Raw genomic sequence first — 17,041 nt, 5'->3', positions numbered from 1 at the left:
ACCGCGGTGCCCTGCCACCTGCACAGCGAGTGGCTCCCCGAGATGAGCCATGTCCTTGAGCGAAGTACATTACGGCTTCTCTGCTAAGGACACTGCATTGGAATTTTAAGGAGAACCATTTTTATTCTTCAAGCTGGTGAAGCCAAAGTTATATTTTGCACTGATGCTGTTTCTTAGGCTATGTGCAAAGCCTGCTGAATGGCTTGGGTTTTTAATGTTAACAATATTACTGTAAGGGGATTGTTCTGAGGGGACATAATAGGGATATAACTTCTGAGGGATCCCAACAAGATTTTAACAGCCAGCAAGCTTTCTTTAATTGTCATTTGGTTTTAATTTTTATGTGACGTTTTCATTAGATGCTTCTCGCAAAGTGGCTTATGTTCCTGGAGATGGTGCCTGGGAACCAGAGCAGGAGAGAAGATCGTCACTGTCCCCGACCCCAGCCTGATCCTTCCCCCCTCTCCCTTCCTCTCCGAACCATTTGCTTGTATGTGGCAGTTGCTCTTCACTTCCTCTCCCTTGGGTGTTAAGCGATCTGTCTTTGGGGTGATTGAGCAGGAGGGCTCCGCCTGGGGGACTCCTAACTTTGCCTTTGGTCAACACCTTGACCCAGTAACACGGGGGTGGCCTGTCTTGCTGTGTGTGTGAGACGACTGCTCATCCCCTGAGTGCTTACTGAGCACCTGCTCTGTGCCAGGCCCTGCCCTGGAATACCAGTGGGAGCAAAACAGACTAATGGGCAATACAGCCCTCCCCCGAGAAAGACAAAACAGGTATGTAAGGTACGTGCTAAGTGCTAGGGAGGAAAACGAAAATCAGGAGGGGGAGGAGCGGTCTCTTTAACATGCGTTTTTGTGAGTCTGTACTTTGGGCAAAGCATCATCATGCCACACACGTTATCGGTGTCATCCCGCCTCGCCCTCCCCAGAGCCCGTGGCGGAAGGGTGTTTCCCCTCCATACTGCAGACTCTTCGGCCCCTGAGGCCACACGGCGTCCAGGGCCTGGGCTGAAGCCCTGCTCCCGGGAGCCCAGACCCGGCTCCTCCCTGACCTTCCGCACGGAGGGTGGGAGGTGACAGCCTTCAAGGCCCAGGTATGCTTCCTACCAAACATAACTCTCTAACCTAATCTGTGTAAGTGAGTAGAAGCATCCTGCTTTATTTCCTTAGACTGTGCCAAGGAAATACAATTTAATTTTCATTATTTCCTTTCAGGAGGGAGGAAAACAGGCAGATGATTTTTTTTGGCGGGCCAATTGGAATAGACTAGAAACTCCGCTGACTTAATCATATATTAGAGGAAATGTAGGTATAGCTCAACTAAAAACATGGTTCTTTCTTTGCTTGTTTACTTAGGCAAGTAAAAATAGTTTCCTTTCTCTCAGTGTTTGTTACAGGAAGCCAAAATAGCCACAACCCTAAAACAAGGCACAATTAGGGTTGGCGGGGTTGAAGTGTATGAACTTTCTTCGTCTTCTCAATACACTTGGTTGTGTATGTATGAGAGGGAGAGAAAGCACATAGTTATTTCATTATCCATTATTTTCAGAACACACACCACTTGTTCAGGTGACTTTTTGCTGTTCCAGTTGCTAACTACATTGGTAACACACATCGTTGAGTGCCAAGAACCGTAAATCAGCTTGAGTCCCTGTTCAGAGTGTTGGGGTTTCTGAGGCTGTTCAGACAGTTAGAAATAATGGGAACCGTAGCCAGAGACACAAACCTTTGATTTTCAAGGTACGTGGGACAGGTCGTTTCCATGTTGTTTTGAACGATCATTTAAACAAAAGTGATGGATCTTAAAAATCTGTTTTCATATAAGTTTGGTAAAGAATGGGTTCAGCTTGGAAAGGTAAGACACAGGCTTGATTGTCGGGGAGCCTTCCCCCCATTTCTGCAGTTCCTGTGGAAGGTGGAGCAGAGCAGGAAAAGCTCTTCAAACCAGACTCTGCTGAGGCTCATTCCCAGACCCTGCTCATGTGCAGTGGCTCACTGAACTCAGAATATCACTGTTTCCAAGTAAATCACATTCAACTTCTCTACCTAGTAGCAGGTCCACTTGGTTACATAAGGAAATATTTGGTCAGAATGGACTGTTGAAGCACAGGGACGTGTTACTGTTCTGTCACGTTGCTTCTCATTTCTGTAGGTGATGCAGAGATCTCATGGCCTTTCGCCTGACTTAGACTGTTGAGTGGGACGTGGTCGAGTGTGGCAAAACCGGGGCTCTTATTAGCCAGTTGTGTTGGCCAGTGACCCACCCCCGGGTTTCACTCTGGTTGCTTGCCGGGCTCAGCGTCCACGTGGGTACGCTTCGGGACCGCCTCCCTCCGTAGCGTCGGACAGCGCTCTGCGGTATCCTCACCATCTGTCCCTTTGTGTTTTGCGCAGTGCCTTCTCCCAGTGCCTTGCTAGCAGACAATCCCACACCTTTCGGAAATGCAAAGGAGGTGATTGCAATCAAGGACTACTGCCCAACCAACTTCACCACCCTGAAGTTCTCCAAGGGTGACCATCTCTACGTCTTGGACACGTCTGGTGGGGAGTGGTGGTATGCACACAATACCACGGAAATAGGCTACATCCCCTCCTCCTACGTGCAGCCCTTAAACTACCGGAACTCCACGCTGAGTGACAGCGGGATGATAGACAATCTTCCAGACAGCCCAGACGAAGTAGCCAAGGAGTTAGATTTGCTCGGAGGATGGACAGATGAAAAGGGCTCCAGCAAAACCTACAGTAATAACCCCTTCTGGAGTGGGGCCCAGACAAACCCCTTTCTGAATGGCAACGGGCCGGTGATGCCCAGTGTGGGTGAGATGACCCCCAGAAGTAATGTGGATTTGCTGCTTTTTGATACAGGCACATCTTCCTTCACTGAATCCAGCTCAGTGACCACAAACAGCACTGGCAACATCTTTGACGAGCTGCCGGCCACACATCGACTCCACGCAGAGCTGCCGGTCAAGAGGGACAACCCGTTTTTCAGAAGCAAACGCTCCTACAGTCTGTCAGAACTCTCTGTCCTGCAGGCAAAGTCCGACACTCCTGCATCATCGGGGTTTTTCACAGGCTTGAAGTCACCGGCCCCAGAGCAATTCCAGAGCCGGGAGGACTTCCGAGCTGCCTGGCTGAGCCACCGGAAGCTGGCCCGGTCCTGCCACGACTTGGATTTGCTGGGCCAAAGCCCAGGATGGGGCCAGACTCAAGCGGTGGAGACCAACATCGTGTGCAAGCTGGACAGTACCGGGGGTGCCGTGCAGCTGCCGGACACCAATATCAGCATCCACGTGCCCGAGGGCCACGTGGCTCCGGGCGAGACACAGCAGATCTCCATGAAAGCCCTGCTGGACCCCCCGCTGGAACTCAACAGTGACCGGTGCAGCTGTGTCAGCCCCGTGTTGGAGGTGAAGCTGAGCGCTCTGGAGGTGAGGACCTTTATCATCTTGGAGATGAAAGTTTCAGCCGAGGTGAAAAATGACATTTTTAGCAAAAGCACAGTGGGCCTCCAGTGCCTGAGGAGTGACTCGAAGGAGGGGCCCTACCTCCCCATCCCACTCACCTACAGCTATGGGGACACGGTCCAGGTGCAGCTGGACAACCTGGAGCCCTGTATGTACCTGGCCATTGTTGCCCACGGCCCGAACATTCTCTACCCTTCCACGGTGTGGGACTTCATCAATAAGAAAGTCACAGTAGGGCTCTATGGCCCCAGACACATTCACCCGTCCTTCAAGACCGTGGTGACCATTTTTGGGCATGATTGTGCCCCAAAGACTCTCCTGGTCAGCGAGGTCACCCGCCAGGCCCCTAGCCCAGCCCCGGTGGCGCTCCAGCTCTGGGGCAAACACCAGTTTGTCCTGTCCAGGCCCCAGGACCTCCAAGTCTGCATGTTTTCCAACATGACCAATTACGAGGTCAAAGCCAATGAGCAGGCCAAAGCAGTGAGGGGGTTCCAGGTGAAGCTGGGCAAGGTGAGCCGCCTCATCTTCCCCATCACCTGCCAGAACCCCGGCGAGCTCTCCGACTTCACCCTGAGGGTCCAGGTGAAAGACGACCAGGAGGCCATCCTGACCCAGTTTTGCGTGCAGACTCCGCAACCGCCCCCAAAAAGTGCCGTCAAGCCGTCCGGGCAGAGACGGTTTCTCAAGAAGAATGAGGTTGGGAAAATCATTCTGTCTCCGTTTGCTGCCACCACCAAGTACCCGACCTTCCAGGACCGGCCGGTGTCCAGTCTCAAGTTCGGCAAGTTGCTGAAGACGGTGGTGCGACAGAGCAAGAACCACTACCTACTGGAGTACAAGAAGGGGGATTCCATCGCCCTGCTCAGCGAGGAGAAGATCCGCCTCAAGGGGCAGCTCTGGACCAAGGAGTGGTACATCGGCTACCACCAGGGGAAGGTGGGCCTCGTGCACGCCAAGAACGTGCTCGTGGTGGGCAAGGCCCGGCCGAGCCTTCTCTCGGGGCCCGAGCTCAGCACCTCGGTGCTGCTGGAGCAGATTCTGCGGCCCTGCAAGTTCCTCACCTACATCTACGCCTCCGTGCGCACGCAGCTCATGGAGAACATCAGCAGCTGGCGCTCCTTCGCCGATGCCCTGGGCTACGGGGACCTGCCGCTCACCTTCTTCTGCCGGGCGGAGCTGGACAGTGAGCCCGAGCGTGTGGCGTCCGTCCTGGAGAAGCTAAAAGAGGACTGTAACAACGCAGAGAACAGGGACCGGAAATCGTTCCAGAAGGAGCTCATGATGGTGAGTGAGTGCTTGGCGAGCGTGCGGCTCCGCGGACAGCTGAGGCCAGCTTCCCGGCCTTTCCCTGATGCATGTGGCTGTGGTCTGGGACTCCCTGGACCAGTGTCAGGCTTGTCGTAATTCCTCAAGCACAGGGATCGAGCCTGCATGTGCGCCTGGAGGTGGGCATTTACTTGGGGCCCTCAGCACCCCAACAGCACAGAAGCCACCATGGGGAGGACCAGCTCGTTCTCTCCTGCTGGATTTGTGAGCTGCTCAGAGGTCTCGGGGTGGGTCTCCGTGTGCCCGAGTGTGTGGGGTTGGGGGGAGGCCTGTGCTCCAACCGCCTCTGTGTAGATCTCTTGGGAGAAGATCCACCTGTGATTGGATTCCCGACAGGACCTGTGATCCGGAAGTTGGGACCCCACTTGCCCTGGGCGGCTTTGTTGCTGGCTCTTGTTCTTACCTCGAGGCTTGGGCTGCTCTGGCTTCCTCCTCCTCCTGTGTGTGGGCCGGGGTTGAGGCAGCCTCTTCCTGCAGCACAGCTGGGTGTTAGGATCCTAACAAGTGAGAGCAGGGTACTGATGTCACTGTGGGACACACTGTGGCCCACAAGCCAGCGGGGAGGCACGTCTGGGGCTTCTCCACAGCCTCCTACCGGCTGGGCCCTGCCCAGTGCCCCCCCACGGCCGCCCCACTCGGAACGCCTCAGTCGGGCGGCCGCATTGGAGAATTGCCCTGGAGATGCTGCCCAGCGTTCTCCTGGCGCTCCTCCTCGATGCCCCCTCGCCCTGTACTGTGCATTCCCTGCTGACTTCCTTCGGCCGTAGCTCCCTTCCCCGTTCCGGTAGGGACACGTCGCTGGGTTTCAGTCCTGTGGGAAAGCCTTTGCGACATGGCCGTGGGCTTTGCCTCCTTCTCCCCCCGGCTCCAGCAGTGGTCTATGCCTCCTCGCCTTTGTGCCATGCGGCTCTCAGCACCCCCGGCCTTCCTCCACTTACTCCTCCCACCCCATACCTGCCTCCTTGTGGAGTACCTGTGGGAGCAGATGCGCCAGGTGTGTCTGAGTGAGTCTGAGGATGCCCGTGTGGATGCAGGCACACAGCTGAGTCCATTCGTTGCCCGTCTGTGGAGCCAGGGAGACAAGGGATACAGACCACTGCGGCAGGGCCAGGCAGTGTGGGCAGCACTGCGGCCTGGTAGGGAGTGGGGCATGAAGAAAGGCCCCTTGACGGGCCCACTAATACCAGGTGCAGGAGGATGAGGCAGAGTGAGACCCTGGCATTGCCCAGGGGAGGGAGAGGGAGCTGGACTTGGTTGGGGTCAGGGGCACCCTCGGCCACCAGGAGGTGGTTGGGCGTTTGCGGCAGACCCAGTGGGAGGTGCAGGACTGTCGTGGCTAGTGGGGAGCAGAGGTGCCGGGGGCCTCCCGGGCCCTGGGTGTGGGTCTCCCGCAGCGATGACTCAGATCCCTCTTTCCAGGGCGTGCCTGGCTGGTCCGCCTGTGAAATCACTTCCCAGAGCTCAGGTCAGGCCCACCAGGCCCGGCCTCCTCCTCGAGGACCTTGCGCAGTGGGCAGGGTGCCTCCCCCCTCACTGGGGCCTCAAGCTGGGCTACTCCATGCATTGTAGAATTACGTGCTTGCATGGAACGTAAAGGGTATATCGATCGTTCATTCATTACAGCTGTCAAAATGCTCGCCCTGAATGGGCAGAGGTGAAAAATGAGGTCCAGGGAGCAGCCCCCTCCCAGCCGTGGAAAACCATGACTGAGGCCGTGGCATTTATGTCCGCTTCCTCCTGGATTCTGTTAAAGTCGTGTCAGAATTAAGTGATTCCCCCCTTTGATTCAACTTGGGGCACTCTCTCTCTGAGAGCCGGCAGCCGCGGCACAGAGCACACCCTGCCCCTTTCAGTTGGTTTGCAGCCGCTGCCGCCTCCTCACCTGGCAGGTCGGTGCTGGTGGCTGGCCGGCTGCAGGGCCGGCGGTCGGCCCTTCGCTGCAGTGTTGGTCAGAGGCGCTGTCTGCTGTTGGCTGGAGTTAGTTTGTATGAGGGATGGGGGTCTGCAGCCGGGACCCTCTTCCCGCTGCGCTGCCAGCCCTCCCCCACTCGGCCTGCACTCCCAAGAGAAAATGAAACTTGACCTTGGCAGGAACCTTGCCCCAGGTGAGGTTCCCCTTGTGGTGCAAAGAAGAACTGGTTCTGCAACATTTCCCCCCCTCACTGCCCCTCCTCTCCGCTAGCATCTTGTGAGCAGGCAAATGTGAACAACTGGGCAAACTTTCAACTAATTTCTTCCAGTGCATTCAGGGGGGCCACTGGAAACTGGGTGCCCCCAACACCTGGAGGACAGCAAATAACTGAAGAGCTGAGGGTCCTGCTGTGATTCAACCAGCCCCCAGACCACCTCTCCCCACTCCTCTCATTTTGAAGAGAGTGTTCTGTTTAGGTACAGGGACTGAATGTCTCCACTGCTGTCAGAGTGGGGCACAGGCCCCTTCCTCTGCCCCACAAGGCCTGCCCCTCTCACGCTGCTGGGGACCCACCTGTGCACCCTGCAAACCAGCCCCTGCCGCCTTTTCTCTCTACCTTGAACATGCCCAGCTCTCTGTTCCTCAGGCCTTTGCATACACTGTTCTCTCTGCCGCCAGTCTTATGTGGCTGGTTCTTCATCTTCTCCAGGTATCGGCGCAAAGGTCATCCCATCAGACCTTTCCTGCTCCCCTCAGTCAGGGAACCCTGTGCCTCTGGGTCACTGACCTCATCGTCCTGAACCGTAGTCTTCACGTGCCTTCTCAAATCCAAAATGGTCTCATTTACAAACAGTCTTGTTTACTTATTATATTCGTGGTTCCTGTTACTACCTGAAGTGAACATAAACTCCAGGGGAGCAAGGACACTGGTGCAGAGGGAAGCCTCCGAGAGCCGATGAATGAATGATGCAGGCAGGCCTCGGCCGGGTCAGGAAGCTGAGCTGGCGGAGTCCACGGGGTCAGGCCACGCTTCTCGGTCATTGTCACAGTGCGTGTTGTCAGCATCAGGCCTCATCTGCAGGGCATCTTGCATGACCGTGTGGGCTTCTGTCTGCCCTTCATCACCCAGGGGATTTGTGACCATGGTCAGAAAATGTCCCTTCTGTCCCAGCCCACCTAGCTCTCCAGTGGAAGCCACGACTGTCCCTGACAGAGTTTGGCCATCAGCACCGATGAGTCCCCAGACCACACTGAAAGTGACCAGGGCTTTGCTGGGTGTTAGTGGCACTGACGAAGGAGAGAACCTAGGGTGGATGGAGCCCTGGGTATTAGAGGGCAGTGGGCAGGGCCCCGTGGATGGAGCCCCTGGGTTTCAGAGGGCAGTGGATGGACCCCAGGGGATCTCTTTGCTGGTGGGATTGTGGGTTGGGATGAGCACCCATATTTGAAAAGCTTTTGAAGTCAAATTCTGTTGTCAAAGGCAGGACAGTGGTAATGGTGGGGGAATGTGCGTCACCGCAGCTTCTAACAGAAGCAGCTGGGAGTGGGCATCTGTACGTCACAGCCATTAAACCTTCCTGCGGTGCCCAGGGGCCATGCCGGGTGCTGGTTTTCAAGAACACAGGCCTTTCACGTGAGGAAGACTCAAGGGAACAACCCCTGAGCGCAGGAGAGGCTTGTAATGAGCTCCGAAGAGAAGGGCCCTCGGTGCGGGCCTGCAGGGAGAGGCCGAGCTGGGGGAGGGTGCAGCGGTGGGCAGGCGCAGGAGCCCACCTGGAAGGACCAGGCTCAGGTTGGAGGCACAGCGTGGGCGGAGGTGGGGGGAGATCCTGGGGTGGGGGTAGAACCAGAGGCTTGGAGAGGCTGTAGCTGCGGCAGTGCGGTGCTCCATGGGGCAGGGGGGTCGTGGCCTGGAGCCACCAGGGCCGGCAAGTGCTTTCTGTGGATCTTGAGGGGGTGAAGTGTTGAGGGGAGCATGAAGGAATCAAGGCGGGCCCAGGTGTGTCCCTGCTCCGGGAGCCCAGGTGGGCTTGCTGCTTGCCACATCCCACAGCCTCGGGGTCACGGAGGGCAGCCGTCCGTGGTGTGCCCAGCTCGGCGTTCACTGCCTCAGAATCCCGGGATGCCTGGGGCTGGAGGACCTGGTTCTCACACTCCTCCCTGGTTTACTCTTGTTGCAGCAACGAGCGGGCATTTCATATTTAGCAGAGGTTGGAGGTGAGCAATACAGGTCCAATCCACGGGCTGCCAGGTTGGCACAGCCTCATGGCGTGTGCACAGATGCCTTTGGACTTTTATCCGCCATCCGATTTTCGAGCCTGGCAGCCACGGCACAGAGCACACCCTGCCCCTTTCGGTTGGTTTGCAGCCGCTGCCACCTCCTCACCTGGCAGGTCGGTGCTGGTGGCTGGCCAGCCACAGGGCCGGCGGTCGGCCCTTTGCTGCGGTGTTGGTCAGAGGCACTGTCCGCAGGCCGCGTGACGCCAGCGCTGACCTTCAGAGCTCCCAGGTATTGGGTCTGCCCACTGCCCTGGCTCATCTAGGTTTTGTTTCCTCGAGAATGAAATTCACCCTCACGGATTTCTCTGTAAAGATGGCGCGTGCTTCTCGAATTGGCGTTTCACAATCCTGAAGATGAAAGCAGAGGTCCTCCCAGCCCGTTTGCTCCGGGTGGCCTCTGCGAGCGCGTCAGTGTGAGACGCCGTGGATACTGTGGATGCCGTGGGACTTGGCATGTGGCCGTCCCATGTCCTGCTTGTCCCCAGGGGGGTGGATAGAAGCTGTGCTTGCCGGCAGCCTGCGGCCTCATCCTGGGAGGTGCTGGCTCCTAGGTCTGCAGAGGCCCATGGCCGCTGTCCCCCGTTAGGGACGCTGCTACCTGGCACCTCCATGTCCGTGCGTCTGCGGGCTTGTCCACACTACAATGCTTCCAACCGTGTCCCATAAGCGGTAGGCCCACCTCAGACTTGAGAAGCCGTCGTTCGCTACATGGTGGCCGGTGCCTGTGGGAAGAGCAAGGCCTGAATGTGGCAGGAACTGAAGTTGTGCCCGTGTCAGGGTCACTGTGCTGAGACCGAGTGAGCCCGTCCGAGTGTGTGCCCACCCCACTTTAGCCATTGGGTTCCACGTTGGAGTTTCTTGTTTTGTTTTAGGAAGGGGAGAAACTACAGTCTATTCTTCATTTTCAGGGTGTCAGAGTCCTGTAGTGCCTCTTCTGATGTAGTTTGTGGGAACCACATACTGGTGTGTGTTTGTACCATGAGTTACAAGTGCTGAGTGAAGAGGCGGGTGTGGCTCAAGCTGCAGACCTGTGTGTATTTGGGCAGTGTCCATCGTGTGATTGTGCGTGTGCGTGTGTGTGTGCGCGCGCACAGGCAGACAGAACCTGGAGACCCGGATTTCTAAGAACTGGGTTTTCATTCAGTGACATGCTTTCCATGTAAGCGGTCATTCCTGGTGCCTGGATCCCCTCACGGGTGAGGCACCGGCTTGTTGCAGGGAGGCTAGTTGAGTCAGCGGGGTGGAGAGCCGACCTCGGGGGTGGGCTCACCTTCCCGAAGGGGCCCAGGCTGCCGCCAGAACTGATCCAGAATGAAGCCACTGGAGCATAGTGACCCCGAGTCACTGGTGATGGCTGTGGCCCGGGTGGCTTTGAGTCTGAGCTGTGGGAAGGAGGAATAGGGGTGCTGTGGGCTCTTTGCAGGAGTCTCTCTGAAAAAGGGGAAGTCACTGCAGCATGCAAATGGGAGGGGTGGTTTTTAGGAGTGAGGGTGCAGGTAAAATGACCACCCAGAGCGTGAGAGCTCCTGGAAATAAGGGGTGAGGCGGGAGAGGGAGGTCTGGGTGCCAGGAGAATGGTAGGTAGTCATTCTCTGAATCCGCAGAAAAGCCACCTTATCCCCGAGAGGGGAAGGCAGTTAGCTAACCAGTGCGCATTTAGGTAGCACATTCTTGAGGGTTCCTGCGTGGCGGCCCCACAGCAAGAGGCTTGGCAGCCCTTTTGATGTCGGAGCCTCATGGGAAGGAAGCAAGGGTGGAATTAACATACGGCAAAACTAAAATTATACTTGGCCGTATTTTCATAAGAATCGCTCTTAAAACGGGAGTTGGTAAACAATGGCCCATGGATTGTCTGCTTTTGTAAATGAAGTTTTGCCGTAACGCAGCCATGCCCACTCGTTTATATACTGTCTACACTGCTGTCTACACTCCATGCCAGCGGGCTTTACAGGAGAGCTCCTGGCCCGCAGAGCCTCTCTTGCCCTTTCGTTGCCCTGACTTAAATCATACACTCAGTTACTGAAATTCCAGCCAGAATCAGCACCGTGCTCTGCTCATTGGGTATTTTTCTAGCCTGTGTGAACTTGTGTGTGTGCAAAAATTAAAAAGGAAACTGCAGGGGGAGGTTCCAGAACCAGAGCCCAGCTGTGCAATTTTCTACTACTAAGACTTGGTAGGCACCCACGATGCTTAGGCTGCTCCTCGTCGATGGTGTGGGCGCTTTGTGGCAAACGAGACCAGTGCTGGCTCAATACAAGTTGTGTAAGGGAGCCCGAGCTAGTCAACAAAAGACGCCTTCATCCCTACACGCATCCCTACATGCATTGCACTCCCTGGAATGGAGCCGTGGGCTGCCCTGCACAGGTCCTGGGCCCTGTTTCCCCAGGGATAAGGCCCTTCTCATTCCTCCTGCCAGGAATGACCTGAAGCAGCAGGTGACTCTGACAGGTTCTGCTACCTAGAAAACAAGGCAGCCTCCGTGCCAAGCAGCTGGGCACACAGACATGTTTGCTTTTGCGTCAGCATCGGTGGCCTGGTCGAGCCTCGTGGTTCATCCAGGAAGCCCTCAGGACAGCAAGCTTGGCTGCAGGGCCCCTGCCTGCCTCGGCACATCGGGGCTTAAACCACACCACACCAAAAACATTTAAATCTGGAATTCCACTGATTTATCACACATCCTTATGCCATACATGAACATACATGCTGTTTGTATCTTCTGAAGCACAAATCTAGTAAACATTTAAGTTTTTTAAAACAATTTCACTGAATTTATCAAAATCCAAATGGAAACCGACCTTTTTCTGAAACGTACAAGTAGTTCAAGTGTAATCCAGGCAACCATTTTATTTGGGTCAATTCCTGGTGTCATGTAGTGTCACAGACCTGGATAGGCCATTGGTCTGAGCACCAGGAATCTGGGTCAGCCTCTGCCTCTGATGCTCACCTGGGGTGGGGGTTCTGAGGAGTGGGTGGGCCCAGCACCCAGCCCACAATAAGTACTAAGTAGTACTAGTTTATTAAAAACGAGAAGAGGCCACGTGGTCCCCAAACTCCCTCTTTCTAGCTGTGTTTTTGGTTAATTGTCATCCTTTCAGGTCCAGGGTGGCCTCAGATCAAGGTGCCAGGGCAGTGGGGCAATGCACCCAGAAGTCCCCAAACGGTCCCCGTGCCTTCCTATTGTTACAATCCCCCAATGTAACATAAAATGCGGATTAAGTACTCAGTCTGAAATAGCTGTGCTCTTTAAAGTAAGCAGCCCAGCGGGGGCCACTGGCACGCCCCGAGTCAAGGCCGCTTGCCGTCTTGGCGAGACAGCTGACAGAGTTCTTGCAAGAGCACCGGTCAGTCCTCGGGAGGGTTGGTTTGGTACATTGTTTGCGACACTTTCTCTTCGGAGTCTTGATGGACGTGAGGTGCTCGGACAGTGTAGAGGGGCAGGAAGGATCCAGGCCTGGTGACGTTTTCTGCTGCCAGCATCTCTTTGGTTTTATCCTCAGGTGTCCCAGGGCCCCAGGGAGTCTAATGGTGGCCGTGAGGCCCTTTTCCCAGGAAGCCAGGTCTTCCCCCTGGTGGGGTATACTCAGGCAGTGTGCTGGATGGCAGGGGCGTCGTGGAAGCGTGAGAGGGCAGCCCTCCCGTTGGGTGACATCCTCCTGGCCGGCTCAGACCCACATGCACGGCACATGGCAGCGGTCATGTACCCTGGGGCATACAGTGCCATGTGCTCCTCACCATGTGCAGCCCAGGGGTCCTGCTGGCTCCTGCTAGCTGACTTGATTCTGTGTCTGTAAGCCCGGGATTGCGCAGAATACCTTGGACCATCCAGCCCTGTGCTGGAAGCCCGCCTGATCCAGCCCCTTTCCCGGATGGGGAATCAAGTCCCACGGTGGCCCCCGGCTGGTTGGGGCTGCTCAGGGACTTGGGCCGGGCAGGCACACACGTCCTTCCCAGGGTGGTGGCATTCCCTTCCCTGCTGAGCCCCTCTGCAGTGAGTAACCCTGTCCTAAAGGCACCCCAGAAAACTCTGCAGCTTTGGGGAGAGGGCCATCCCAGTGGCTCTGGAAGGTGTCTGGACTCTCAGTTCTGGCCTCAGCCCTCCGTTCTCTTTCTCCCCCACAAGAGGCCTTCACTTTGTCTCCCAAACCTGAGCACCCAGCCCGTCTGAGCCCACCAAGTGCATCTCTTCTGCCTGTTGAAGCCCCCCACCCCGCTGGCCACTGGCGCTGCGTGCCCCCATCCCCCAGCCCCACCCCACCCCCCCGTGAGCCGCAGCCTTGGCGGAGAGCAGCACTCCCCGCAGCCGCACACTGCCCTCCCCATGTGTCATGCCCTGGCAGAGGGCCACAGACTGGGGGCCCAGACAGACAACAGGAACACGTGCTCGCATGGGTCACCGGCCGGCGGCTGTGTGTTCTGCTGGAGGCTCTGCGGGGAATCTGCCGCGTGCCTCTCTCTCTGCTCCTGGTTGCCCGGCAGCCGCCGTGCTCCTGGCCTGTGGCTGCCTCGCCCCTCTGCCTCCACCCTTACGTGGGCCTCTTCCTTCCGTCTCTGGGTTTCTGGATTTGTTTCTCCCCTTACACACCCATTGGATGAGGGGCCTGCCCTACTCCATCGTGACCTCGTTTTAACTAGTCCCCGTCTGCAAAGACCCCACTTTTGAGGGGACACATCCTGAGATTCCAGGTGGACATGAATGTGGGGGACACTGTTAAACACGGGGCACCTGTAAGTCATGGCTCTTCTTCCATCCTGTGAGTCACAGAGGGGCCGGAGCCGGGGTGGGGGGACACCTATAGGGCTTAGCGCTTCCAGGGTAAAGGGCGCCTCGCGTCTGCTTTGGAACAGCACAGCCAGACCTGCCATCCATCCACCTCATGCCTGCTCCTTCCCCCGCAGGCCTTACTGAAAATGGACTGCCAAGGCCTGGTGGTCCGACTCATCCAGGACTTCGTGCTCCTGACCACGGCCGTCGAGGTGGCGCAGCGCTGGCGGGAACTGGCCGAGAAGCTCGCCAGGGTGTCCAAGCAGCAGATGGACGCATACGAGTCTCCGCACCGGGACAGGAACGGGGTTGTGGACAGTGAGGTGAGCGGGGCCTGGGCCTTCCCAGCCATGAAGTGCAATCACAACAGGATCTGCTTTATAGCGCTTTGATGGGGGAAAATGGATTTAAGTGGGGAAGCATGTGCCTGGCACGCTGCAGGCCCTCCCTGAGGGTGCTCGGCCCATGCAGGGGGTTTGCTGGCCGGTGCTGCTCTGGCTGGCGGCCGCTGGGCCTCCAGACAGGATGTTGGAACAGCGTCAGCAGAACCGGCTGCCCCTCACTAAGCCTCGTCTTAAATTACCTTTAGTCAGGCTGAGTAGCACATGAGCAGAGCCCTTGTGACCAGTCCTGGTCTGGGTCGCTCCCCAGGACTGGGTGCAACCCAATGCCTGGGATGATGTAGGCCTCTGGCCAGAGCTGGTCGGGGTCCTGCACAGAATAACAGAGTCTTGGTCCTCTCACTGGTTTGCGGAGCTCACTTTAAGCTTCTGGAGAGATGATTCAGGCTTGGGGGCCCCGGGAAGCAGGAAGTCCCAAGAATAAGGGCATCCTCTATTCTAAATAAGTGGCAGCGCTAGAAAGGGCGGTGGGACAGGAGGAGAGAGGCCCTTTCTGTTTGTTCAGACACTGTTTGCTACACACCTATGGTTGCACAAAGCACATTCTTCCTCAGAGATGTGCTGGCCCTGGACAGAGATGGTCCACCTGCCACTGGGTTTGTTTCACTCTTAAAAGAGTTGCATAAACAATGAGCGGAGGAGCTGGAACAGGTAACCGGGTCGCATCTCTCACTGTCCCCTCGTCTTTCCCCCCCTCCCTCCCTTTACCTCGGACCACTCAACCGTCTAGGCCATGTGGAAACCCGCCTATGACTTTTTACTAACCTGGAGCCACCAGATCGGGGACAGCTACCGGGACGTCATCCAGGAACTGCACACAGGCCTGGACAGGATGAAAAACCCCATCACCAAGCGCTGGAAGCACCTCACGGGGACGCTGATCCTGGTGAACACCCTGGACATTCTGAGAGCCGCTGCCTTCAGTCCTGTGGACCATGACGACTTTGTGATTTGAACGGGCGGCCCCCCACCTGCTGCTGCTCTGGGGCCCGTGCCCTCCACCTGCCCTGGATGCCCGTGCTGGATGGGGCTGGAGCTGGGGAGGGAAGAGGGTCAGCTGCTCAGACAGACGCTGGGGCCCTCCAGGGGGGCCACCCTCAAGGACCAAGCACACGCAATGCTCCACGGTCTCCTCCTCCCCAGGGGAGGCCCCAAGGGAATTTCTACTGCAGTTTGTTGCCAATCAAATAGCTTTCTATTTGTTAAGTATACATTTAAATTTAAAATCACTTTTTTTAAAGTATGGGGGGAAGGATATGAGAAAGGTAGTATCTAATTTTTTAACAGACGATAAAAGTAAAAAAAAAAAAAATTAAATAGAGGCAGATGCTGTTGAGGTTTTTATGTTCTATAAAGACCTTTTTAAATTATGTTACAGGTGTATCTATTTAAGGTCATTGGGGGGCATTTCTGATCCCCAGCCACACTGCATTTCAACACTGAGCACAGAAAAACACTTGTGTATGTGTTGAAGCTTTTTCTGCTCCACACTTATAAAGAGTGAATCAAATAGGAATTGCAGTGTTTCAGTAAATGAGTGCAGCCATGGCACTCTTTCTGAGAATGTCCCAGGTCCCACTCACCCCTCTTATTTTATTCTGCTCCTCATTTTTGCCTCACGTTGCAGTAAATGATCGACTAGGAGGCTTGGTTGAGGTTTAAGTGGGCAGAGTTCAATCTACCAGAACGATTAGGTGCCCTTGAAATGAGGTGGCGGCTAGGAGTCGACAGTCTTTATAGCCCCTGCCTGCGTGCAGTTAGTCATTCAAAAGAAGAATGCCTTTGCCAGTGAGGTAGGTGGTCCCTACCCCTCCGCAATGCCATTGTCCCATTCCTTACTGGGGCAGGGAGTGTTGTTCCCTGCAGGGCTGGAAGCCCCTCGTCTCTGTGGGCCTGAAGGAAACTTCCCACAAGGGACACCTTCACTGGTGTGCAAAGGTGCCAGCTGCCATTTGCCAAATCTCTACTCCATTTCACCTAAAATTTAACCCATCTCTCTTCCTGGTATACCCACGTCTCCTAGGAACTAAATAGTCTAAGGGAAACCGTCTTTCTGTACAGTATAAATACCTGAGCAGGATGAATGCTACATAAAAATGAAAATGTTTCCAGCAGGGCCGTGGCAGGGGGTCGCATCGATGACCCTTACGGCCGTAGGTCAGGGAGGGCATGTGCGGGCATGCTGTGTTGAGTTCTGGGATTACATTCTGGTGATGGCATCTCCAAAGGGCATAAGGGGTAGCATTGAAGAAACATCTGGCAATCCAGGAATGTGCCAAGACGTGCACCATCTTTTAGGACGTGATGTTGGCCATCTGTGAATCTTGACTTTTCATTCTGTAAATCTGTTTTCTTGAAACATGTCGATTAGTATAGTCAAGGTATAATCCCTTCTTGGGTTGAAACATTCTTACATATCTATTGATTCAGATACTGAAGCCCAACTGGCTAAAAACAACAACAACACACAGACCAAAAGAAAACACTACGTCCCTTAAGCTGCAAGAACCGAGACACACCCGCCCTGCCCACCACACAGATGGACCTTAAACTCTGCTCCTCAGCTCTCCGCCTTCATCCTTCCCAGAGGTCATCTCACCTTTTCCCCAAAAAAGAAACAAACCAGTTGCACCTTAAACCATGAATATTTTTCCTCAGGGGCTTTAAATAGTTTCCTATGCAACATGTCTTGTAGCACAAATCAAATTCTACAAAAGTTGCAGTAAATTTTATTTGGATATTTTAACCTATTAAGTGTGTGTGTTTTTTTCTGTACCCAATCAAACTTTAAGTAAAACGGTAAGACTTAGTGTAAATATGTAAATACCTGTGCATAGACTACCGGCCCCCTCCCCTGCCAGTCAGCCCTGGACGTCACTTGGTTGAACAGG

General features: G+C 55.4%; 1 protein-coding gene and 1 long non-coding RNA gene across 4 annotated transcripts in view; one reads left to right on the top strand and one right to left on the bottom strand.

Moving 5' to 3' along the window:
* The window catches only part of SH3BP4 (SH3 domain binding protein 4), a 79,571-nt gene extending 62,671 nt beyond the window's left edge, over positions 1-16,900 (top strand). For all 3 annotated transcript variants that reach the window (XM_073217950.1, XM_073217951.1, XM_073217952.1), the window contains exons 3-5: positions 2,397-4,753; positions 13,884-14,072; positions 14,881-16,900. In XM_073217950.1, the coding sequence (XP_073074051.1) occupies positions 2,397-4,753; positions 13,884-14,072; positions 14,881-15,105 (2,771 nt within the window). In that variant the 3' untranslated portion in view covers positions 15,106-16,900. The remainder of the gene's footprint in view (positions 1-2,396; positions 4,754-13,883; positions 14,073-14,880) is intronic.
* Positions 4,769-6,934, bottom strand: LOC140844908 (uncharacterized). Its single transcript, XR_012123441.1, has 3 exons — positions 6,678-6,934; positions 5,769-5,858; positions 4,769-5,292 (listed from the first exon to the last, which is right to left on the bottom strand). It is a non-coding gene; the product is annotated as an uncharacterized lncRNA (long non-coding RNA).
* Positions 16,901-17,041: the final 141 nt, after the last annotated feature.

Source organism: Manis javanica, chromosome 12 (assembly GCF_040802235.1).
Source record: "Manis javanica isolate MJ-LG chromosome 12, MJ_LKY, whole genome shotgun sequence".
Classification (NCBI taxonomy): Eukaryota; Metazoa; Chordata; class Mammalia; order Pholidota; family Manidae; genus Manis; species Manis javanica.
The sequence above is the reverse complement of the archived record's forward strand: the minus strand, read 5'-3'. Positions and strand labels throughout refer to the sequence as shown.